At 41.9% G+C, this 25,669-nt stretch overlaps 1 protein-coding gene across 3 annotated transcripts in view; it reads right to left on the reverse strand.

Annotated features, from left to right (window-relative positions):
* Window positions 1-1,823: 1,823 nt before the first annotated feature.
* Window positions 1,824-25,669, reverse strand: part of si:ch73-383l1.1 (receptor tyrosine-protein kinase erbB-4) — a 269,734-nt gene continuing 245,888 nt past the window's right edge. For 2 of the 3 annotated variants that reach the window (XM_028011161.1, XM_028011160.1), the window contains exons 21-27: window positions 21,944-22,105; window positions 17,863-17,938; window positions 17,589-17,735; window positions 13,457-13,554; window positions 13,080-13,250; window positions 10,432-10,717; window positions 1,824-9,925 (exon numbers count right to left, since the gene is read on the reverse strand). In XM_028011161.1, the coding sequence (XP_027866962.1) occupies window positions 9,090-9,925; window positions 10,432-10,717; window positions 13,080-13,250; window positions 13,457-13,554; window positions 17,589-17,735; window positions 17,863-17,938; window positions 21,944-22,105 (1,776 nt within the window). In that variant the 3' untranslated portion in view covers window positions 1,824-9,089. The remainder of the gene's footprint in view (window positions 9,926-10,431; window positions 10,718-13,079; window positions 13,251-13,456; window positions 13,555-17,588; window positions 17,736-17,862; window positions 17,939-21,943; window positions 22,106-25,669) is intronic. The other variant, XM_028011162.1, reaches the window with a different exon arrangement.

The following is a 25,669-nucleotide window of genomic DNA, read 5'->3' on the forward strand; positions in this document are numbered from 1 at the left end:
GTAACTAATCTTTTGCCAGTGAAAGCCAAAAACCATCTTAACGCTAGCCAATAAAGCTAACATCTACTGTCTTATCTCCATATGTTCCATATAGTGACATATGGAGAAAAGGACAGTAAATGTTATGTGTCCCAAGAAGAGACATATGGAGATAAGACAGAAGATGTTAGCTTTTATGGTAGCGCTAAGATGACTTCCACTGAGTGGGCCATGGTCCCAAACCGGGGGTCCACTTCCAGTTTTTTACACAAACAGAAATCCAACAATCTCAAAATTTAATTTCTTATTAAATTAGTAAATTTCCCCCTTGCATGACAATAAATGCTGTTTTTATTCTACGCCCCAAAAACAAAGTCCAACTCCAACCAGCTGGCTTCGTAGGTCACAACATCATCAGTAAGTAGAAAGCGCAAACTGTAAACCCAGCAAGGCGGGGCTTCTGAATAAGCCATTTCTGGAAAGAAAATGTCTCTCTCATCTTCAGACCTTATATAGATGTGGAATGTGCTGTAAAGACATACAGCAGGAACAAGTTGAAATGGAGTCCCAGTGCAGCAGAACACCCCCTCCTACCCTACATTACTATGGTGGAACTAGATGTGCTTGCTAATTGAGTCTCAGTGCTCTGAGGAGATGAACAGAGGGGATAAAAAGGAGAAGGAAGTGAGGGGAGGGGGGCTTCTGTTCATAAACAGTGTTTACTTTAAGCAAGCCGTTGCCTTATTAGTATTAATAGCAGCGACTTCAGAAAGCTCGTATTCTGCCACTGGACAGTTTTGTATTATTTATGATGGAAATGAAAGCCAAGCAGCGCTGAAGGAGCGCTGCATAGCAAACGATGTTGCCGTTGCCAGTTTACGTAACCGACGCTTGGGTAAACAGTGGATTAAGCGCAGCAGGGGGCAGGAGGAAAACGAGAGCAAAACGCCGGGCTGAGGCCAAAACTCGTCCTCCGCCGCAGACCGTTTGATGCGCTCGGTCTTCATCTGCTCGTCCTTCTGAGCATCAAAGCATCAAGATCCCGTCTCCGGCCCGATGTTTCCGCGGCGCCGATCTGAAGGCGTCGGGTCACAGGAAGCAGGCCGTGGCGTGGTGTTTGATCGCAGACGACATCTGTTGGGTTTTATTATTGAAGCGTGAACGTCGGCGCGTCAGACGAGGGAAGCTTGAACCCGGACTGCAGCTTCTCTTGAGATCAACATCGGGAGGAAACAAATCCACCTGAACGTCAGGGCCAAGAAGAAAAAAACACAAAACAACATACATTTTCTGCCAAAATTTGAAAAATGAATCGCAGCCTCCATTAGCTCCTACTAGCCATGACGCACGGTGGTGGAGAGGTGATCACTTGGGCTTGTTTCCCAGCTAAAGGAATTTAAATGATTGATTGGTTTCTCATGAACAATTGCTGATTCCTGGATATTGTTAATAAACTCCCAAACCAGAACTGGACACCTTTTGTCTTTATCATGGAGGAATTCCAGACTCCACTTCCCAAAGTTACCAGAATTCCTCAAATCTCCAAAAGCAACCCACCAGTCATTAGGTGAAGAGGACAGATACTATTTTTAACCCAAGGATTGGTTTAGACAGCTGCTTCCTGCGTAGAAACAAAGTGTTTTCTCTTTGTATTGTATCTTTGTCTCATTAGCTTGATGAAAGATGGAAGTGCAACAGAAAAATGTAAGCAGGAAAATACCTTTGATGCATATTTTCTATTCTTCAAAACAGACTTTGCTCCAAAATAAAACCAAAAACTCCCAGATTTGATCGTTTACAAAATCTGAGCACACGTGGAAAGAATCACTCCAAAAATGACCGCAAACAATACAGAATCAATCTTTATTTATATTAAATTAAAAATATACTTTTGACAGATTCATGTAACAAACAAGAGGAAGGGTATTACTCTGATATAAAACTTTGGGTGTGAGATTTCGAAGGACTTGAAGAGATAGTCACCAATGACGATGCTTGAGAAGAGGAGAGAGTGTGGAAGGATAAAGGCGAGAAGCTTCTCTCCTTTACATCACCTCTAAAAGCATGCAAAAAAAAAATGAAAAGGGAAACAAAGTGGTTGAGAAAGATGCGCTCTGCCTTTCAGGGAAAGGATGGAGTTAGACTTGGCTCAGTAATATATTTAGTAGAAACTAAGCAGAGCAAGTAGCACTGTCTAGGTTAGTTGGCAGCACTGGTTTCACAGTTATGGTGCTAAATAAAAGGAAAATATGCTTGTAAGTATGGGTGGGTTAATCTGGCAGGTATGAACTGAAATATTAAATTACACTTAGTAGCCTGCCTCCATCACTTTTGTAGAGTTTGAGCGTTTACATAAAACAACAACAACAACAAAAAATCCATGAGGACAGCCACTGAGGCCTGGAGGAGGGCCACCGAACCCAGTTTTACATGATAAAAAGGTCAACAAGCACTTTGAAAATCAAATCCCCACCAGTCCAAAGGTACAGTCACAGAAAGCAAATATGTACGTCTCTTTTTGTACAAGTAGTGATAAGCAGGAGGGAAAAAAAAACAGTCGGAGAAACGGCCGATGGAAATTCAGAGCTTCGCCTCCCCGTTTATGTACAAATTCACCAGGTCGGCCATTACAGTGCTTTAGAAAAATACTATTCACATTTGTTGTGGTAGTGTGTGTAGGTAAATTCTGTACAGGTTCACTGATCTGGTATTTTATTGTGGAAAAGAGCGCGCGACCTTTCATTTACGTGACAAATTGTGCGATTAAAAATCAAAAGTTTGGAGCTAGATTTTTACAAACATGTTAAATAATGTACAGTGGATGAACTACGTCCTTGATGGCATGGAGAAAACACACACACACACACACACACACACACACACACACTCACACACACACCCAGATATCTCTTGAAATATTTCAGTCCCAGTTTGTGCTGTCTAACTTGCTGAAATATCTGTTGAATTTTTTGTACACTGGACAACAATGTCAAGGTTATTCTGAGCCTCTTTAAGCAAACATTATTTACAACAAATCAAACTCTGCTTTATTCTGAATGGAAGAAAACCAGCCAAGAAATGACCTTTGCTGTGTAGCTTCAGGTGATCAGTAGCGTGAAACAATATTTTAAAAATCAGTATTTATACCTCCTTCACACGTACAGTACACGGTTAGACTATTAAATAAATAATAAATAACACATTTTGTTCACACTTGGGTTTTTTTAAACTGTCTTTCGCGCCTACTGTACAAATTCATTTAAATAATATGGTCCAAGCTCACAAAAAAGTTAATAAAATATAAGTAGCACGTTGAACTGTTTCTCAAATACAAGAGAAAAACTAACTTCAGAACATGAGACCTACGTAGTTTCAGGTCTTCATCGCCTTCATTTAAAATTGGTGCACGTGGAAATCGTGCCGCTAAATTCATAAACAAGCACGGCTGTTTACCTTCCTGTTCATTTGACGACGCAAATATTTGTCTTCCAGTTTTCGTATTTACAGTACAAATCCGTTTAGATGGGAGAAAAAGGTACAATAGCTTCACTTCATGTGCTTACAAAAGGATATGCGCTTAAAGTGCTGCAATTCTGTGGTTTAAAAGAAATCTAGTGAATATCAGCCTTTCAGTTTTCTGTCGACAGATAAAACGGATACAAATATTTAAAAAATAAAAAAATACGTGATGTACATAACATGACCACCATTTTTGTTTTTCTATCCCTGAAGCAGAAACTGATTTAGACCTTCGTTAAAAGATTTGCCCAAGTTAACGATATCAGCGTCTTTGTGAATACAGATTTTACACAACATAGCAGCTTGAATGGACTCTTTCTTAAACGTGACAGATGTTCCTCCCATTAAACCTCGTTTGACTAAGTTTAGAGCTGAGCAGTATGACCAAAGTTTTATATCATGGCCTTTTCAACAATTACCACGGTATCAAACAGTAATTTTCATTTGTTTGTAGCCTTTCTCTGCGGTCTTCGTACAACGCGGGGATCAACATGACGCTAAACGTACATGCTAGCGTGCTAGCACAAGGCCAAACTACACAACAAGCGTTTGTGTAGCTTAGGATTTGCCAAGTTCACACATACATTTGTATATTGTTTTTTAATAGAAATAAAAAGTATTATCAGGTACTTCAGTAGTTCTTTGTCGATACAAAAATGTGTAGCTAGCTAAAGTGTCTGTTGGTGAAGACTTCTTTAGGCAAAGACCTGGAAAGCAACGTTAAACTAATTCACACATACATAATTGGGTTTGTAAGAAACACGTTGAAGCATCTCTAAAGAGGTGGTGTTTTTCCACAAAAACTACAATTTCAAGACAATACTGGCCTGTGGTTTTTGTTCATTTGTAGTCAATGGCCTAGCTAATTTATCATATAGCACAGTGGAAAAGTTACTTGTCTCCATCCTTCGTGTGTTCAGGTTTTTAATGGCAACAGCCAAAACTGGTGAGGGCTCAATTTATGCAAGTGTTAAAAAGCTATTTTGTTTGGAACGAAGCGATGTGCCTTTGAGCTGTGGCTTAAACAGGAACATAAAATTAAATTCACTATATAAAAATTAGGCCAGAAGAAAACTTCTGGAAAAAAACCCAAAAAACTCCATCCATGAAAACAACAGATCGCATTTCGGTTTTCCATGCCAGCAGTACTAACCAGGTTTTCCAAAAGAAACATCAATCTGTGCCAGATATGTTCTAAAATAACAAAGAAATCTGTCCGAACAGAAAAAATCTGCCTGTAAAAACATGAAGTTGCCTTCTGGGGCTCCCCATTTTTTTGTGCCAACGGAACCAACTGCTCAAAAATATTTCAAAAAGAGATTTTTGCAACTAAAACCAAATACAAAGCCATACAGAAAGGTACCTTAAAAAAAAAAAAAAAGACGCGTGAATGTGTGGACTTGGACTAAAAAAAACCCATCAGTTTGAGGGCTGTTATTGTTGCTGTGAGTCACCCAAATGCTTCGGCCGTAGCAGCAGGTAGCACTGCCCCAGATCAAAGCAAGATAAATTTGAAACGTTGAGTCATCAGTGCAGCAAAAATAATCATTTCCTTCACAGAAAGAAAGAAAAACTTTTTCATCGACGCTGAAAGTCCAGCAGGGCTCCTAAAAGAAAACCACGTCGATAAAAACTGGATTGGGTTCAAATAGAGCCACTGTGTTTTTACAATTAAGTTATCTGCTTGGTCTAATATAGGCTATTTTCCTATGATTTTTTTATATGTATTCTGTGTTGTTATATATTTTGCCTTTCCCTGAAGTTTATCTAAAGGCAAACCAAGTCAAGCATGTCTTCATTTGCACTCTTTTTTTCAGTTCAAAATCCGGGAACTGAGTGTTGCTTCCTTTGCTCTGTGTAAATAAGCTGAAATGTGTAATAAATCTTTTACTTTGATTATAAATTCAGTTCCTTTTTCATACAATTAAGAGTTCTAAAAGTGGCTACGAGATACTACTTTATAAATTATTCGTAATCTGGTAATATTAAACATAAAAAACAACATTGGAACAAGAACATTTTTTTAGGCGGGTAGGCAACACCTTCGAATGTGTTTCTTTCCCGTTGAACTCTTGAACGCATCACTTTCCTCAAACTCACGCTTGAACATTTGATTTCTTAAGTGTTAAACTAGCAGCAAAACATGTTGAATATTTCAGTGGGACAAGATGGAAACAGACAATTTCGATCCGCGTCTCTGATCAAAGCGCTCCGGGGGAAATGAATAAAACGCACGCAGCTTTTACATGTGAATGCTCAAATATATAAGTAAGGTAAATAAGAAAATAGCTCAGATGCAGTTTTAACGCCGAGCAATACAAAGTGAGCAATGTTAGCCGTTTTAAAAACTTTCAACACCAACAAAGTTTTTCTTCGTTTGCCCGAAGAGGCATCAGTGGCGAATGTAACGACCGTTTTCTTGAGAGGAAAGATTAATCAATTCTTTTTTCACAGGTATTCGGAACAATACACCAGGACACATTTAACGACGCCATTAGCATACGTTGGAACGGATCTGTGGATTTTGGCTACAGGCTGTTATCCTGTGGCTTAAATAAACGACATAAATCAACCAAATGACTTGTGGAACCACAATAACGTAAAATGTGCGTATGAATCTGTTAGCTTCAAAATATTAGCTTAGCATTCTTTCTTTATATCTATTATTAAGGTAGACTTTCTGCAGGAATAACCATGTGTCTCGTGAGAAATTAAATCGCCAGGCATCGTCTTCACTGCCACCAACAGAGAAGAGCAGAAGCCAAAATGACTGAACGGCTTCGAAACGGATAGCGTCATTGCCGTTTCGTCGTTTCGGTGGAAAAAGAAAGTCTACGGTTTAAAGTCTTTTCAACAAAATGCTAGAGCTAAATTTGATCGGTATTTTAGGTTTAGCCTTCATTTCAAAACTGAAAACAAATGTGAAGATGCCATTGTTCCTAACAATCATTGTGTTGGGTTATTTTGGCAGCAGTTGAAATAATACGGTGAAATTGTGGTGCCTTTATTGTGTATTTAAAACAGAAAATGTGAAGCTTTCACCACGTTCAACTTCGGCTCTGTTTCAGCGGGTTTCTTTTTGGACTGAGCCTATACTGAATTTTTAAAAATTTTTTACAGTTTCTGAGGGAGGGAGACCAACGTTATTTTAGGAAAAAACGAAGTAAAAACAACCATACAGATACAGGTTACCTGGAGTTCCATCCACATTTCCTAGCGCACCTATTAAAGGTGAAAGGTTTTAGAAAAATGCAACATTTTATCTATTACAAATTTCAGTTTTTTACACAACTACTTATGCCAAACGTACAACTAAAATAAGCACAAAGTATTTCCACCTCATGTTCACTGGAGAATACGGTGGAGGATCTGTGGTGCTGTGGGCTAGCTTCTCTTCCAAAGGCCCTAGGAATCCCGTTGGACTGCATGGCATCATGCACAGGATGTTTTCCCAATAAGTGTGGAGGAGGTTATGTAAAGGTTTTTTTTTAAGGCATCCAGTCCGAGTCCAGTCAAACTAATAAATTTATTAAACCAAAATTAAGCAAATTAAATACTTAACAGGTAAATGTCCTTGGTGTTTTAGGCGTTAAAAGTTATGCGTCAATAAAGAACATTGGAGTTGGAGGAATTTTGTGGTTCTTGGCTTTATGCTACTGGTGATCATCATAACTATGCTTAATAAACCAAAGTTGTCATATTCATAAGGTATTATTTAGCAGACACTTTGTAGAGAAACTTATGTCTGCACACAAACCTATAGACACCAACTGAAGACGGAAGCACTATCGGTACAAAAATGTCAAATTACTTTGGTAATTAAAAAACAAACTGTTCTAGTGGAAAGAAGAAGTGGGCGTGGTTTGGTTACCGGTTCACCTAGGCTTTTTACCTCACAACATTTTTAATGTTGATCCATGTAAAGAGGAAGTGCTGGTGTGACCAGAGTGTTTTAAGTGTGTACAGAGCTTCAAGTGGCAAAGTAAAGACATAGACAGTCATGTGGCTAAAGCTAAAGAGCTAACTGCAACTCTACACCACCCGACAGCCGGTAAGAAACCACAACATTTTGGTGAAGATAGGTTCACTTGAAAGAGTTTAAGGTATTGGTGTCCTAGGAGTAACGTAGTCTACGTTACTCATGAAACGGCTTCCAGAAGAGAACATGGCTTCCATCAACATTTCATGACCAAATCGATCCATGTAAGGGTTTGTCAACAGATCCAGTGTAAAACCACGTGTTCCTGAACTCAACCAAGCTGATTTGCAGGGACTCTGAAATGTTTCACGAGATTTGCTGCCGTTGGCCCGCTCTAAGAGCCTTCAGTTAACCCTTTATTTCTCATTATCCGTACGTCTAAAGGCCTTTGTTTAGGCCTGCGGCTGGTTGATATCGGTAGCTGTCAATTACACTGCGGCTGATTTCTGCAACTTGTTTTTCTCTCGTTCTCAAAGGGGCCAGGCTAGCTTGTTGAAACACACACACACACACACACATGCCGTCACACTGATGCAAACCCAGATCCACACATTAAAAAGTAGTCTGTGCTCTGCTGGTGCTGCCTTCTTCATTCCTTGAGGTCTTCATTAGTCGGCTTGTAGGAACCTTCCCTCGTCCTCCCAGTAGATGTCTGACATTCTCTCGCCCTGTGATCCCCACTTTGAGTTCCGACCCTTTTTGGATGATCTTCACACACAATTTGGCTGGATGCAGCAATTTCCATAACATTTACTCCTCAAAGTTAGCGTTGCGGTGTGGATGGAAAACCAGTGTCGAAAATGCAACTTTTCCGCACCGGAACCAGTGTGTAGAAAAGTAATAACAGTGTACTTTTTTTTTGTTCCTAGATTATATTGATCATAGTCTCCAAGTTTATAACAAAAAGAAGAAGAAAAAAAACTGCTGTTGCCCAGGAGATTTTTAGGCGATTAGTTTACAGTTTGTGGTTGAACTACAAATAAAAGAGATCACTGTAGTTCTGGCCATCACAGTATCACAGTAACAGTAGGATTAGATGGGTTTCACATATTCAATGGAAAATTCAAGAACACGCGGTATAATCCGAAAGGCAAAAACACTGAATATGACTGATAAGTCTGATTCTGCTGCTCTCTCCAAAAACTAAAGCCTCAGTTTCCCACATTTCGCTTTTTTTCATTGCAAATCCTGACTAATTTTTCTTGTTTCGGAATCTATTGCTCATCTTCTGGCTTTGTTTTATTTTTGCTGGAAAATAACAGAAAACCTTGTGTTTCTTTCACAAAAGTGACACTGAGGTGGCTGGCAGTGAGTTCATGTCCCCAGAGCTTGATCCTTTTAAGTCCGAGAGTTGTGCGCCAACAACACAGAGTGCCTCCATCTTTCGTTGCCTGATCTTTGTTGCCATGGCCATCTCAATGCGTTGGAAGATAGTCTCTATCTACAAAAACGGAGATGGACTGGATGTAGGGAAGGTGTCTGAGTTGGTTGTACCTGTCCAACTCCTTTGGATGTTGCTACAGCAGGTGGCGCAATCTCTGGAAAGAGTCAGGCGGGTCTTTGACGCCACTGATGGTGTCTGGGTGGCAGGAGTCTAGAGCTGGTGGATGATCTAGACCACAGTGTTTCTCTGCCTGTAGGGTGGAGGCGGCAGAACAGTGCCGGACTTCAGGGCAAATTCAGACATGTACTCAGAGTTTTCAGCCACCGGGGGCCGTATGTGTCCATTCTGCTTGTAGAAAAGCTTGGCGTTGGCGGGGCCTCCCTGGGCCCCGTCAGGGGCCACCTGTAAGGAGGACTTTGGAGGCAAGCTGTGCTGCCAATATTCAGGATTGTCAAAGGTTACCTTGAGCTTCTTCCCGCTGGCTTTCCCTGACGTATGCCCTCCATGCTTCAGCAGGCTGCCGGGGTGGGAGGTGGTGTAGCTCTGGTAGGCTGGGAGGCTACCGTGGCCCAGGGTGGCCGAGGTGGACAGGGAACCTGATAGGCTCACTGGGGCTGGAGCAGAAGTTCCTGTTTGGCTGGGAGGGACGGAGCCACCTGGATTTCCAGACGGCCCTGCAGGTTTGATGGCGTTATGGGGGTGGAGGATGTGGGCTGCCGGAGCATGGAGGCAGGGCAGGCCGGCCGGAGACGGCTGGGCCGAGGATAGGGGGTAGTGAGGCAGACTGGTCTGAACGGTGAGCGGGAGGTGGGAGCCTGGCGCTGAGGCCGAGATGGAGGACGGAGGCATGCTGGGTAAGGGAAGGCCGTTCCTTCTCAGGGCTTCCAGGCCCAGCTCAGCAGGACTGTGGAAGGTGTTGAGGTAAAGGGGCTCGTTGATGTACTCGTCCTCTCCTTTGGGCTGACTGTTGGGCGTGCTGTGGTAGCCCGGGTTGTCCAATGCGTGGATCTCACCGTTTTTACGTCTGGATACAAACGGGTTCTCCTCAACGGGGTTCAGGTACTCTGCAGCACAAATCAGAAGGAGAAGACCGTGAACTCATCAGACAGACAGACATGAAATCAAAGGAAAAGGAAATACGAATGAATGGAACCTAAAGGAAATAGATGGGTGACTAATGAGGGCAGGTAATGGCAGCTGCTGAGGACCAGATGGGCAGGATGCCAGCAGTTCTTTGGCTCTGGAAGCTCCATCTGCTGGGGTCAGAGTGGAAAAACAACGACCCTCCTCCACTGCTTCCATCGATCTCGCCTCCACTCAGATGCGTTTTGCTTGGGGCTTTGTTGTATTTGAGGCAGCTCAGGAATCAGGAAAAGGCCTGGTGCTGAGTTATGATCAAAGGCAGAGCATGGTTCTGTGGTTTGAGCTGACACAAACGGCTGTTGATGCAAACTCATTCAGAATGTTAATCAATAAAGCCAAGATGAAATGAAGAGGTGAAGCACGCTACGGCAAGGCAATGAGGAACAGCAAGGAAAGTCCCATCATGCTTCGCTTCTGCTTCTAGTACCTGAGGAGCTCTTGTCCTTCATGGCTGTCATGTAGCCGTCCTCGTCGGTGTCCCCTCTGGACGTCCTGTCCCCCAGGAAGATGGTGGGGTCGGCGCTGTACCTCTGGGCCCCGGGGTCCTCCGCCCCGGCTTGGCTCTGGCTGCTTTTATGGAGGCTCCCGTTACAGCGCTGGTCCTCCAGAACTGGGCCCTGGCTGCTGGATGCCTCCTGGTTCCCTCCGCCATGGGCCCCCACCAGAGACCCCTCCACTGTGTTCGGGCCCCCGTCCCGATAGCCAAACTGGTTCTGAGGGAAACATTGGCATTCTTAAATGGTAGAAACACAGCTGCTTACACTGCAGATTAATAACTGTATTTAAATATAAGTTGAATAAACCACAAGTTATTAATTCACAATCTTAACTTCTAATGTTGCAGTTAATGAACAGCAGGGATTAACTGCTTATTATTTAAACCTCCAAATACCTACCTACCCACCCACCCATCCATCCATCCATCCATCCATCCATCCATCCATCCATCCATACATCCAAAGCTTTATCCATCCATCTATTCAACCAATGGTTTTTTCGTTTATCCATCCATTTTTTCCAGGTTCTATATTTAACCCTTGACCTCTGTGGAAAAACCTCCAGTAAACTCATTGTGATCTCCTGAGAACTGTACATCCTTTACAGATTTTTCTTTCTTCCTCCATCAGACGTGGTGAAAGGCGGTCGGCCGAAGATGCAACTTTAGCGCTCCGACATCGACACAGAACCAGAACCCAGAAGAAATGCTAGAACATGACACAACGAGCAGAGGCCTCCCGGTGTTGGCTCACCGTGGGCTGAAGGCTTTCTGCACTTCATCAAGCTCTGAATGCTAAGCAACAATTACAGGAGCAGAGTTGCAGTCCTTCACCTCCGACATGCAGGCTGCAGGAGAAATAGAGGCCTGTTCCTGCAGCCCAAGGTGCATACTGCATTAGCCTGCTCTTATTGTCCATTAGCAAACGGCTCGTTTAGGAGGGGAAGTGTTATTTGCTTAGAAAGCGCTGAGTAATGAAACTGGGAGCCTGGGGACCCAAGAGCATAAAGAGTCCAGATTTAAGGCAGACTGCTGGAATGGAAATGAAGCAACAGGCGGAGCATTAGCAGAAAGAAATCACTGGTGTAGTCCAAGCTCTGAACCATTCTGAGTCCTTCTAAAGGATGGTGGCTCAGGAAGATCAAAATACAGAGAGGGAAATCTTCAGAAATGAAGACATTTGGTGGAACAGCCAATATTTTTAACTGACCCAAATGATCTAGTTGTAAGTTTTTGTCCGTTAAATGTTTGTGAAAAACATTCTCTTAATGTTTTTAATGTAGGAAAGTATTTGTCTTGTGTGTATGCTTTCACAACACATGTTGCAGACGAAGCAAATTTTCAGGCTAATAGTCAGAGTACAGAGTGTTGTCAGGCGTTAGCAGGCCCTCCAGCTTTTCACCAAAATTCACACAAAAATCAACAAATCCCTGCATTTTTTTCAGACTAATGCATTATTGTGAGTTTATTACAAATGATCCAAAATGGTCCAAAACATATGAATGGTGATGTAACTCTTACCAGACTGATGTTTTGTCAGTCGCAGTAGGACCTGTTTTTAAGTGACTTCTTTACTCTGCAGGTCTGACTCAGTGTGACGAGACAAATAGACCAAAACATGGTGAAACATTCATTTGTGATGTTTTCTCATTAACTTTGGAGCCGGTTGGTCTGAATGCCTGTGTTTTTTCCCCCAGAACAAATGGAACAAATGTGTTTGTTTGATGTTCTGAGACATTTGGGACAAAAAGGAAAAACGGAAGAAACCAGAAGGTAGAAATACTTTTCACACCTCTGAATGCTAAGCTTAACAACAAAGCACTTCTTTAATTTTGCTGGCTGTACCATCTGTTAATGTGTGTTCGTGGTTTGTCAAGAATTTTATGATCATATCTAACCAATAAATAATGACGTGGTGGAGTCAGTAGGATTTCTTTGGAGGCTTGAAGTTAAATCTTTAAATAACGTGGTTATTTATACATTAAGAACCACAGACTCTTCGGGGCGAGATTTCTTTTTACTCTCACTCTTTATTGATAAGTTAAAACCCGTTTTATAAACCGTGTTAGTTTATCTTTAGGCACAGAATACCTTTGAGATGTTTATATTCAAACTACATCAGATTTAGGAAACACTTATTTTCAGATGATTGTTATAAACGCTTACAGTGAACGGATGTCAAACTGCACGGTGTAACGGTAAAATGCTGTGAATTTAACTTTACTGCCTTCCTCTGGGGTAACTTAAAGTTTTATGAACTTTTACAAATTATTCGCAAACATTCCATGTTATGAACTCATCAGATGAAGCAGTAACAGAATATGTTGTGTGCTGATTATTGACGGTTATCTAGTATTATCTGTTAAATTGCGTGTTGGGGTTATGATTTAGCTAGCTTCCAGTGAACAGAATTAAGCTGTAATATGTTACAAGTTCTGGGTTATGAAGTTACAGATTGCCAGACCTGCCGATCCGTTCAATGGTGCTGAGTTTATGTCTTACTGTGGAGACATTTAGTTTGATGTTTTATCGCTTCACCAAACCGAAGCTGTTTTGCCGAACGAGAGAAGTACTCTTACTCGGTTGGAGTCAACGCGGGGCCTCGCGGAGCCCGACGTGGCGGCCATGTTGAAACCTCGAGGCACCAGGTACTCCTCGGCGTCCATCAGGTCGTCCAGGTCCTCCTCGTCCAGGAGGCTCTGGAAGAACTTGCTGTCGTTGGGGCTGGGCAGCTTCATGCGGTCGTCTCCCTAACACCCAAACGGAAACAGGAACGTGGTTCGTTTAATCGCCGCGTTTACTCTTCTGTCAGCCTTAAACGTTTCTCGCATCAACTTCTAACACCAGGAAAAGACAACAAAAGTACGTCTTATTTATTAAGGAGACGGTAATCTCTTCCTAAATCCGGTTTGTAAAAATAGCCGTCGTTAAATAAGTGTTCAGGCAGTGAGCATACCTGGATGACCAGGTACCGCTGGGGGTCACGGGCCATTCTGCAGAACTCTGCAGCCAGTTCCTTGAACTTGGGCCTGCTGTCTGCATCGATCATCCAGCCTGAGGAGAAAGCAGGCAACAGCTCTTATACATCAGAACGGATGAAAGAGAGCGAGACCATCTGCTGCTCCTTTCACTTCAGCCTTCCTAAAGATTCTTCACCATCCTTAACAAAAAACAAAACTTGTGCTGACCTTCTCTGGCTTTTACAGCCCATTCATTGCCGCTCCGCCGCAAATTGGGACACATGGACACATGTAATTTGGGTATTTTCACAGGAGGGACCCAATTGTCCCCCGAATCAACCAAATTCATTTCTGGATGCGAGAAAAAAAAACAAAAAACACAACCTCTTTTTCATTTTCCTCCTTTATAACTTCAACCTTCGTTTCTCCACAGAATGCCGGTTGAGCAGCGGCGACGCTCTTTTTAATTGAGTCCTGTACAATCGGAGAATGAAGTGTGTTGCTCAAGGCCGTTTGAAGAGGCAGATAAAAGGAGGAGTAAAGCATATTTCTGTTTTTACTTCGTCGTTGAGTCCAAGGTCCATGTTTCTCTCTCCCTCGGGCTCCAGCTGCAGTAAACACAGCTAATCCCTGAAGAGAAAGCGAAGCGGCAGGTGGTGACTGGGCACTGCTGCTGATTTCACTGACACAACCTCCATTACTTCCTCTACTACTCTTGACTGCTGAGTATTACTCAAAAATAAAAAAATAAAAACAATGCACATCAGGAAAAATAATTGAAGGTGAATAACTCCTCTGGATACGCGCATCACGATAATTAAAGGAAGTCTGATTAGTTATAAAGTTCTGCTGTCGTAGAAGAATTTTTCTTGAGATATGTTTCATATTTCAGAGATGAAAGAAAGGTTTTATTCAGGGAATAAAAAAAATATTCCAAACCTTTATATTTATTTGCTTGTTTATTTAGCAGTGGACTGGGCACACTTTCAATAATTTGCTAATAGTGGAGCTAATTTTTCGTTTCACATGTTTAATGTTTTTGCTAGCTTTGAAAACGTTGACTGCATTTAGCTTTCCCTAAATTCCCTAAATTTAATTTGTTAGCTTTCATGTGAATAAAGTTCAACATCTGAGTCAAAGACTTGATTACTGAATTCCTCAAGTAGTTAGACACTTACATTCATGTTCTTTGTTTTTAAGTGGATGAAGACTGTTTACATGGTAGTTCCATTTCCTCTTTCCAAGCTATTTCTCTCTCTCTCTCTTTTTTTTTTTTTTTTTTTTAAAGACGACACAGACAAACAACCAATTCAATAAATACATGAAAAATATCACAAATGTGAACTGGTATGAGAGCTTTCTCAAGTATTCCTAATGACATGGTGGGTATCATCATGGTTAAAGTTAGTGAAGTTGACGTTCTGCTAAAATACATGTCAATATAGCACTTTAGCATTAGCTTCTGCTAAAAGAAAATGTGGATATAGCGCTTTATCATTAGCTTCTGCTAAATACATGTGGATATAGCACTTTAGCACTAGTTTCTGCTAAAAAACATGTGGATATAATATTTTAGCATTAGCTTCTGCTAACTACCATGTTGTTGTAGCGCTTTAGCATTAGCTTCTTCTAAAAAACATGTTGACAGAGCGCTTTAGCATTAGCTTCTGCCAATTACCATGTTGTTGTAGCACTTTAGCATTAGCGGAACTAAAGTTTATGATTAGTGCTCTAGGGTTAGTGTAACGTTTCAGCAAGCTGGCTTTATTAATATCACTTTGCTGTAAAATAACAAGAGTGGATCAAACTTCATTTTAATTGTTTGGACAACATTCAAACTACTTCAGAATGGTTTCTGCTATTCAGTTGAATTAATGAGGAGGTGTTTAAGTTCACACTCAAACCTCCAGGCACAGAACTATTATGTTAAGCATGATGTGATTTGGCTGGGATTAAAAAACAACAACATTTAAAAGCATTTAGAAGAGCAGTAATATGGTGTGGATAATAAATCAGAAGTTCTAGATCCAGAAAAACAACCAAGCAGGGTTCTGATCTTTGACATTTGACAAGAACGAACATCGGAGTCATCAGTCAAGTATGCCGAGATGTGTTGGTGTTGGAAAGCAGCACTTTGCTCATGTGCTGCTTTTTTATTTGGAAATCTAACCTGCTAGTAGGCTATTGAGACATTTCAGTGCACCGTTAGTGCACATGCTAACATGTTCACTGTTTATTTTTAAGTCCTGATAGTTTTGTAGAATTTGTTTGTGAGTTAGGGTGCTAAAGTTCTTTAAAGCTTAGTAAAAAGAATCCATCGTCAAAAAAAACAACAAAACAAGATATGTTTTAGTTAGACGTTTAGATAAGCTAGTTAGAAACGCTACAGGAAGCCATGCAGAGGAAACCCGTCGACTGATTCAGAAACATGTGGGCTGGGAAGACGGAACAGCTTCTAGCTGAACAGCTTCTAGAATAAGAAATTTACTGTATTTTTGTGATCATAATATTGCTGAAAAAACAATTCCATGCATCAATTAAAAGGAAAACATCAAACAAAAGTAGGTAAAAGAAAAAGTGTGAGAGATAGGGGAGTGAAATGTGCTGAAGGGCTTTCAGACTCTGCCTCGGTCCAGTCAAACTCGTTGTATACCGTTAGATACTCCAACTATATGTTGGATCAGAGCAGTAACTCTGTCTGAGCTGCATGAGAATTAAGAGGAACGTTCAGGTTTCTGAAACTGTGCGACAAAAGCCCAGGTAACCAGAAACACATTTTGTATGGATTGATTTTTTCGGGGCGTTTCAGACTCAGATGAGTTCAGACGGGGTTGAGTGATGACCAGACGGCACGGCGGAATCCGGCCAAGAAGCCGGCGGCTGGCACAGCCTGAAGCATGTCCTGGCAACGTGCGTCTGGAGCGCTTCCTGGAAATATGGGAGGGTGGATCAGTCGGCAACCCGGCCCAGAAGCACCGGTGTTCTGGAAACGGCCTGGAGGGTTGGTGGTTTGGGATCAGATAACGCAGGGAGAGATTTGGATGGGCGGTATGAGCTGGAGAGAAGTTTGGGGGTGAGGAAGCGTGGCGGTCCAGATGGAGGATGGCACCAACAAAGAACCGGACTGGAGTCTCTGGTGAGGCCGGCCTGTCCGTCAAGGAGTTGAACCAGCATCTCATCGTCCTGGCGCCTCGCTAGGAGACAGCAGCTCGTCAATGACTTCTCAGCAGATGAATATTAAAGGTTTTTTTTTTAATTAAAGTCCAACTGATCTGTAACAAATTCAGCAAAGGAGCATTTGGGGAAAAAAAAGAAGAAGCAAGAATCCATTTAGTTCTATTTCTGGTCTGCAGGACGGATGAAATCATTTTGATTTGCTGATTACTAGTTTAATAATTATTCATGGGTTCATGTGACGTCTTCCCCCAAAACCGTTGATCTATTTTTATTGTTTGAATGTTTCTGAGCATCCATCCACTCAGGTTTTTTTTTTTTTTTGTCCACAGACTTTGTGGGAAATGTGGAACCGTCCATTCGAAGGTGAGTAAATGTCGCAGTCTCTGATTTTCTTCTCTGTCAACTTTTAACGTTAAAAGCGGAGCTTAAAGGATGCAACAATAACACATACAGGAAGTAGGCTCTTTTTTTTTAAGAGCTGTGCCGTTTGAAAAAAGGTCCTTGCAAACATTTAACTTAAAGACTCTGATAACAGTAGATATATTAGTCCTAAAAGAATGAAAATTCTGACAGAACCCTGTTGAAGACCTTTTCTGGGAGTCAGAACTAAATAAATAAACTTCCCTGAGCTCACTGGATTCTGCTGATCTTCTAGCAGCTTCTTCTTCTACTCTCTGTCGACGTAGTTGCCTGGCAACATTATCAAAGTAGCTTCTACTCCGGCCATGGATCCAGCATGTAATCCCAGTCACTCCTGCATTACTCCAGATGTGATGTTTTAATTAGTCTTTAGAGGTGCTGACACCAGCCGCATATTAACCAACAGCTCTGTGGTTTCAGTTTTTTTTTTTCTGTTTCCAGGCTAAAAGCAGCAACAAAACTCTCCGCCTTGCCTCACATAAAGCACATATTTCATCAGGGGTGTTTCCTGGAGCATGTGCATCTGCTCACATTTCACCATGACCATGTAGACGTCGATGGTGCATATGGGAGGCTGCGGCAGTCGCTCGCCCTTCTCCAGGATATCTGGGATTTCCCGCGTGGGGATGCCGTCGTACGGTTTGCCGCCGAATGTCATCAGCTCCCAGATGGTCACTCCTTTCACCGCGACGCATCCGGGAAAACAAGAGCAAGAAGAAGAGGAAGAGAGGAGACGAGAGGTGAGACAGACAGTAAGGCGTGCAAAGGGAACAGGACTTGGGGTTGGTTAGCGTTTAGCACCCACCGTAGCTCCACACGTCGCTCTGATGGGTGAACTTCCTGTAGTGGATGCACTCCAGAGCCATCCACTTGATGGGCATCTGAGGAGACACACAGAGGATGATGGGAATATCATCTCAAAACTGGTGGGATTAGATTAGTATTATTACTCTAGTTAATTCCTGGTGGCAAAATAAGCAACATTTTCAACTCAAAATCCTTTTTACTGCTAAATGATTGAATAAATAGACAAATGAGCTCAACAATAAATATATTTACACATTTTAATCTGTTCTTCAGGTTCTTCAACCATCAGATTAGAGCCAAGTTTTATTCTAGGCGGAACTTCTTTAGAAATGTGGACATTAGCGTTAGCTGCTACACGTTTAGCTTCGAGACGCTATTTTAGGCTTGACTCGCTTCACTGATAGGCTAACTCCTTACAGTACAACTTGAACACAACAAGTCTTTTCCAGCGTCCAATCAGATCCTTTAGAAGCAGAAATTAACCACAAATGAGCTGAGAGAAGAGGGTTGGTCGTCTACCGTTACTGTTGGTGGATGTAGCCGGTGTGTCAGATTTACCTGAAACACGATCTGGTCGGAACCTTTGTACATAAAACAAAAATGTGACCAACCTTGTTAAAAAAATTGGAAGCTGTATTTATTAGAAATTACCAAGCTAAAGCCTTGTGCCTAGATTTTAAACCTGAAATGTGGCTAAATTTCCATGTTAATCAACAAGAAGCCCGTCTGTTCCAAGCTTTTTTGTGTTTTATTTTGTTGTTTTTGCTCAATAATACTTGTATTCACATAAATAGTGAACTGCACTCAATAATAATTCATTCCTCTTGTATGGTGTCATATTCATACCAAACGTCAATAGGAGCACAATTATTATTCTCCAGTAGAGTGCTACTTTCTACTGCAGGCACAAAACCCAACACACACAGGTATTGGTTGGATGTTGTGGATTTACTCCCGCGTGTTTGTGTGAAAAATGTGGCGAAACGTAGAAAGAAAAGGAAGGAATCATTCGTCTGAATATGAATGGCCACTTTTCTGCTATCCTTGTATTGAGCTAACTCAGCTGAGTCTGCGTTTTATGAATTTATCACAGACATGCATGTTTTATGGCTACAGGAGGTTATGCATTTATATATTCCCAATTCACCTGAACGTTTCCAACGGATACGCTCACAGATTTCCTGACGGTCACCTTTCCTAACAGCAACATGATTCCCAAACTCACAGGAGGCCAATTATGCTCCCCATTTCCACGTGAACACACACATGTTGGGGCGTCGACCTCCTTGTCCGGCACACACACACACGCACACACACCCACACTCTCTTTGGGGAAATGAAGAAGAAAGGAGGAAATGACAAGCTGCAACCTGAAGGTTGCAGCTCCACTTCCTGTTGATGGATCTCCCGCGTCGCGTCTATTTTTACCGAGAACATGCAGATGTGCTGACAACAGCTCTCATTTATCAAGGCATCAGTGAAAACCAACATGGAGGCAATCACTCAGATGGCTGCTTGTGACTCGCCCGGGTTATGAAATCATATTTTTCCTTCTTCTTCTTCTCCTCCGTCCCCCGTCCGTCAGCGATAACAGCCTGGACTCAACGTGCGGCGGCGAACCTTTCGGGCCTCCAGCTGAATAGATGTGGCAATGAAAAGCCAATTTAATAACAGGAGTTGATCAGAACAATTTGCATAGCGGGTCTGGAGCAGTGGGGGAGTGGAGGGCTCCTGATTGATGCGGTCCACAAACAAAACAACCCGACTTCGTTGTTTGCTTGGACGAAGAGCCTCTAAATTCTATAAAAGAACCTTTTTCCAACATTCTCCCATCAGAGAACGGATACGGTTTTACTTATTTCATTTGTTCCCCTGACATATTGTTCATATTGGATATGAATTCAATAAATGTAGCTACCTAACTATACTTAGGCATTGAAAACCTGGACAAAATCTCTGCATCCTTCCAGAATCACAACACTGACACTTCAAGAGAAAATCGATCCAATTGTTCACATTAGCAGCTGCAGCTCTTCTGAACCGTCTCCCGGGTTCAGGGGTGTATTTGCGAGTGTTTTTGACCATTGTTCAAGAAGCGCATTGGCGTGTCAGACACTGGTGTTGGACGCCGGGGCCTGGATGATCTCTGCTCTAATTCATCCCAGGACCTTCGCTTTCTGTGCCAGACCAAACCCAGGCAAACTCTGGTGTGAATACAGACCAGCCTCAATCCAAACCAAAACGTACACGTCTCTTTGGACCTCATGAGCCACCGTAGATGGGCATCATGGTTCTTCTTCTGTAAACTTGTGCGCCGTCTTGTCAAACTGAACCGCAAGGTTCCCAACATGTTAAGACAGATTAATTCACCTCAGTGTGAAGTTACGATGAAGATCTTCTTCAAGTCCAGGTCAAATTTCTACAGAATCAGGTTTAAGTGAAAAAAGTTTAAAAAGCAAACTCAAAACAGTTTAATACTTTATAAAATTCTGGATATGAAATAGAAAACCTTCCAAATTTTGCCATTCTGCTCATTCCTTTCAGGTGGCTAACTATTACAATTAATTTCCACCAAGATAGAGGCGACACACAGCTCCGCGGTTGGGCCGTTCCTGTTAACAATTTTCCGTTTCCGTGCCGCTGAGCAGGCAGAAAATAGCTATTTGATTGCTGGTTATAAATGCTGCCCGTTAAGAGACGTGGAAAGTAATTTCGGCACTGTTGCATGAGGACGTCGGTGAAAATCACGGCTCTGCGCTCGCAAGGTTGTCTGGGAGAAGACACGTCAGAACAGTTGAATCTTGCCGGGTCATTTGTTGTATTGACATTTAAAATGAGTGTTTACAGGGGCGACAGAGACCTGCTAACGTACTGCTGCACATCTGAAAACAGCTCTCCTCTGTTCCTGGGTGTGAAAATAAACTGGAGTGTTAGTGCCAGGATAAGAAAATGCTTTTTTATTTGAGCTTTTTTTATTTCAAGAATGACGGTTTCATGATGATACAAGAATAAAGACGTGACATTTCGAGAATAAAGTTATAATATTATAAGCACAGAGTTGGAAAAAAAAAGAGAAATAGTCATAATATTACCAGAAAAAAAGTCTAAATAAAATCAAAATACATTTATAATATTGCCAGAATAAGGTTTTACATTGGGAGTTTGAAGTAATTTATATGAGAACACACAAAAAAATTTAATCATTAATGCTGAGCATCTTGTGAAGTTATGCTTTGGGATCAGTTTTACGAGTAAGGAAATAATGTTTTAACACATCAGCATCAAATTATTACCAGTAGCAGGACTTTGAAATGATTGAGTTTATCTAGAAGGCAGAACTGGATTGACTGGAAGCTTTGTTCTCTTTAAAACAACGTTTTTCTTATAATTTTATGACTTTCTTCTGATAATGTCATGTTTTTATCCTACTACTGACTTGATTGTCATAATATGATGACTTTATTCAGAATTAAATCTCTTAATCTGACCCCGACAATCTGCTGTACAGCAATGACCTCGGAGATTATCCTTCTTTGTGCTGCAAAAACGTTTGTCATTGCTAAGTCATTTAAAGTCAGCAAATCTACAAAGAAAGACATTTCTAGGAGATTCTGGAGTCTTTCCAGGAGCGGATGACCTCCAGACAGACTGTACATTGGTCAAAGAAAATAAACACTTGGCTCCTTGACAGACTCTACAGACCTTGGTTAGCATCTTAGATGTTAACAATGACAGTTGGGTTATCTGCAGATCTGATGTTGTTGCAAGCTACCAAATTATGAGGTATTACCTTGATTCTGTGTGGCCATATTGACACTGCATCTTCTTATGCACAAGGAACTGTTGACCAGTGATGATGTATCTGCTTATGAAGTCTCATCACCCATCGTAGGGGAACGTTGTACCCACTATCATATTTAAATATCTAAAGTTCTGAAGAAAGTTAAAAATCTGATCTGTTTACACGTGATCCATGTTGTTCCTCTGTTCTTTCCTTACCTGGTTACTGGTTATGTCTAACTAGGTCAGCCGTTTGAAGCACTTGACACACACCAAGACGTTCTCAGGCTTCCACTTACACCAACCTTGCCCCCGTCCGCGTTGTACTCCTTCTCGTCGGCGTCCAGGAGCCGGGCCAAGCCGAAGTCGGTGATCTTGATGTGATTGGGGGACTTGACGAGCACGTTCCGAGCCGCCAGGTCTCTGTGGACTAACCGCCTTTCCTCCAGGTACATCATCCCCTGAGAGGTGGGGAGAGACAGACAGAGAGACGATGAGGAATCCTATCGTGGAGCCAATCTCAAGCCTAAAACCGCTGAAGCATTAAATGTCAGCACTAACATAAAATTATTGTCATAACTGTCATCAGCATTAACTTCACACCCGTGCAGACATTTAGATTTGATGTATAATCGCTATAATGCCTCATGTGCATGACTCTAAGCAGTTCAGAAGTGTCAGAAAGTTTATTCTCAAACCTGCAAACCACAAAGGGAAAGTTTCGTGAGCCTTTTCAATCCCCCAACAGGTCTTGGGATTGTGGAGAGTGAAACATGTTTACATTGTTTTCTTTAGATACCAGAGAAGGTTGGCGGTGCAGCCATAAAAGTTTAGTTGAGCTGTTATGGATAATATGTAACATTGTTCCTATAACCATACTATAGTCCAAATACTTCATAAACAGACTAAAATTTCAGGCTTCATCTACAGGTGAACTTGCGCCTGTATTTTGGCACATTTGCCCAACAAAAATGAAGATGTGCGGAAATTCCCTGCTGTTTGATTCTCAGAACTGGACTCCTTATAATTACTCGCTCTTGTAATCACAAATGATCCAATCTTGCCTGAATCTCCATCGACCCAGACACTCTTGGGAGTGTGACACTTAAGCGGTGTTAAAGCAGAGCAATCAGCGGCACCGCCCCGACCTGGAGCAGCCCACATCCTCCACCGGGACGCCGCTGTTTACCTCCCTAGCAGGCTGGAAATTAATTGGCTCCTTGAGCTGTTGTACATTCCCCTGCAGTCGGTGAGACGGCCTCACCTCATTGCCCCGTCACTTTAAGTCGAAGTGTATTAATGGGCTGTGTGGCCCATTGATTCCTAATTTCTCTCGACATCGACATCGGAGATAAATATTGCGTGGCACGCTCGTCTTTGGGCTTATTGTAATCAGCATTGTTATTGATCGCCTGAGAAGCAATCTATTTTAAACACACTTCCAGCCAGGCGGGGGTGTTGCCTGCAGTCCTGTCACAGCACATTGTGTCCTGGATTGGGGAATTCAGCCCAACAGCGAAGAGGAAGCGATCCAACTTGGTGGATAAAAGAGAGAACCATGCAAACAGGCTGACAGATAGATATATTGCACATATGCCCTGGGAAAATGTCTTGCTCTTCAGCGCTGGTGGTCTCTTGGATGTCCCTGTCATGTCGTGTGTGTATGTATGTGTGTGTGTCACTCCCAGCAAGGCCGGAGGATGATGGATGAGGGCTCAGCTAGCGGCGAGTCAGACGTTGGCGCTATCGATTTATCCTCACATTCATCTGCGAGGAAAGGGGAGGCAGAGAGGGGCGGCGACCGCGGTGAGAGTCGGCTTGGCTCGAGCGCCTCAACAACAACAATACACGCATACACGTATTTACAGTTCCCCCTACACACACACACACACACACACCTAAATGTTTCAAATGTCTGATGATTCTCTGGCGCCAGCCGAGGCGTGGGCCTTGGTGTAAATTTTTCATTGTCTGCCTCGCTTCTCACCAAGGTGTTTTCATTGATCTACCAGCAATGTGGCGTCCACTTGTTTAACATCCAGCTTAATACACTCCAATTGGCCCGGCCTTGCCTGCTTTGTTCGCCTCCCAGAGCAGCAGACACCGGAGTATATCATCATCTCAGAGAAACATCTCTGACGGGCGTTTTTGTTCTTCTGCGGCAGAACCGTCAGCTGAATACAGGATCAGTTCCATGGAAGCGAATACACCGTGTTCCAAATTATTATGCAAGTGATATTTTCTTAAATGGTCAAGGCAAATGATGGTCAGTATAATTTTCAAGTCATGAACTATTACAGTATAAATCAAATTTTACTGAACAAAGCTCCTCATGAGAACAGTATTTTTTTCAAAAATAAAAAACTCAAAATGCAAAATGTTCCAAATTATTATGCACAGCAGATTTTCTAAACATTTTATGGATTATAAAGAACTGCAAACGGTCATTCTTTGAATGCGCAGCATTAAGTGGTCACATGTACTAAAATCAAAAGCTATTTCAATCAGAAACATCTTAACAGACCGAGTTACATGTTAACATAGGACCTTCTTTGACATCACCTGCATAATTCTTGCAAACCCCCCCAAAAAAACAAAAACATGGCATTAATGCCAATTACAAGTGCATGTAAGCTTCCTATCACTACTGTAGCTTGTAGGGAAACTCTACAGTCTCTGTACTGTAATTTAATCTAAATGTATATTGGTCACTGTGCAGACTATTGCTTTCACAGTTATTTACAAGTGAACAGCAGAAGCATTATAGCTTCAGCACAGTAAGAAAGCCCGCTGTAAGCATTAAAAGCTAAATCTATTTAAAGGAAACAATGTGAGTGGAAGAGTAGAAGTGCACAGTCAGAGCAATGAGAGTTTCGGCAGGAAATGCTCTTGTCAGAGACGAGTCTTTCCAAGGTTTTTAAATGCACCGAGGAAGAGAATATGTTCTAATGCTGTAAATTAGCTTCGTTTGGAGTCAAGCTGATGTGAGGGTTGAACATGTCACTGTAAATCAAAACCATGATGGCATACAGTAGTAAGGCAATTAATTTGGCAGTGCAGACCAAATTAAAAGTATCAGTGTGGAGCAGAAAAGCACATTTCAAAAGTTGTGATGTGACCATGTGCAGAAAATCGAAGTCTCCTAAAACATTTAGAAAAGTTCAGCTCAATGTGCTTGTTGGTGTTTTCAAACTATGATGACATAAACAGGATTGTTTCGTCTGTCAAACATTTGCAAACCTGAATAAAGAAACAAACATACATAATGTTGGTGTTTCATGTAGCATTTTTATGAACCACAAAGACAATTTTGAGCTACATGATGGTAGAAGTCCACCATTTTACAGCTTAAAGATGGTAAGAAACTGACTGCAAATACATTTTTGACTAAATCTAACATCTACAAATGTGAACGTTTTGACTACGAGGGACCCCAACATAGAACCCTGTGGTACTCCATACTTAACTCTGCTGTACCAGGATTAAGCATAACATGTAGATATCTAAATGGACCTGTTGCACCAATATGTCAGTGGCTCTGATACAGGATGCTCTACTCAACTGGGTCAAATGAATCCAATAATTTAGAATTAGATAAATCTATATTAAGTGTTAAAATTGTTCTCAATAAGCAAGATTACGTTTGATAATTGTGCAACAAATTTCCTATCAGAACAAGAAAAAAAAAAGCTTTGAACACAGTGGAGGCCAGCACAGGGACATATTTGAGAGCCACGTTTAGCAGAAGAGCAGCAAGGTTAATGAGCAACCAGAGCGAATGCCCCCAAACAGCACAGAGTCGATGATTCAGCCTCTCATAGCATGAAGGGCTAATCTAGCAGCTTAAAAAAAAAAGACTTTTCTTCTGTCCAGAATTTTTCTGACTTTTGTAAAACAATAATAATTGGAGTGGCAGTCAGAAAACTGGCCTGCAGAGAAACCAAAAGTTTTCAACCGATTCCATTTACAGTCAGGCAAGCTCTTCACCACCCAAAATCCACACCAGAAGGCAACCCAAAGAAAGA

Source organism: Xiphophorus couchianus, chromosome 24 (assembly GCF_001444195.1).
Source record: "Xiphophorus couchianus chromosome 24, X_couchianus-1.0, whole genome shotgun sequence".
Lineage (NCBI taxonomy): Eukaryota > Metazoa > Chordata > Actinopteri > Cyprinodontiformes > Poeciliidae > Xiphophorus > Xiphophorus couchianus.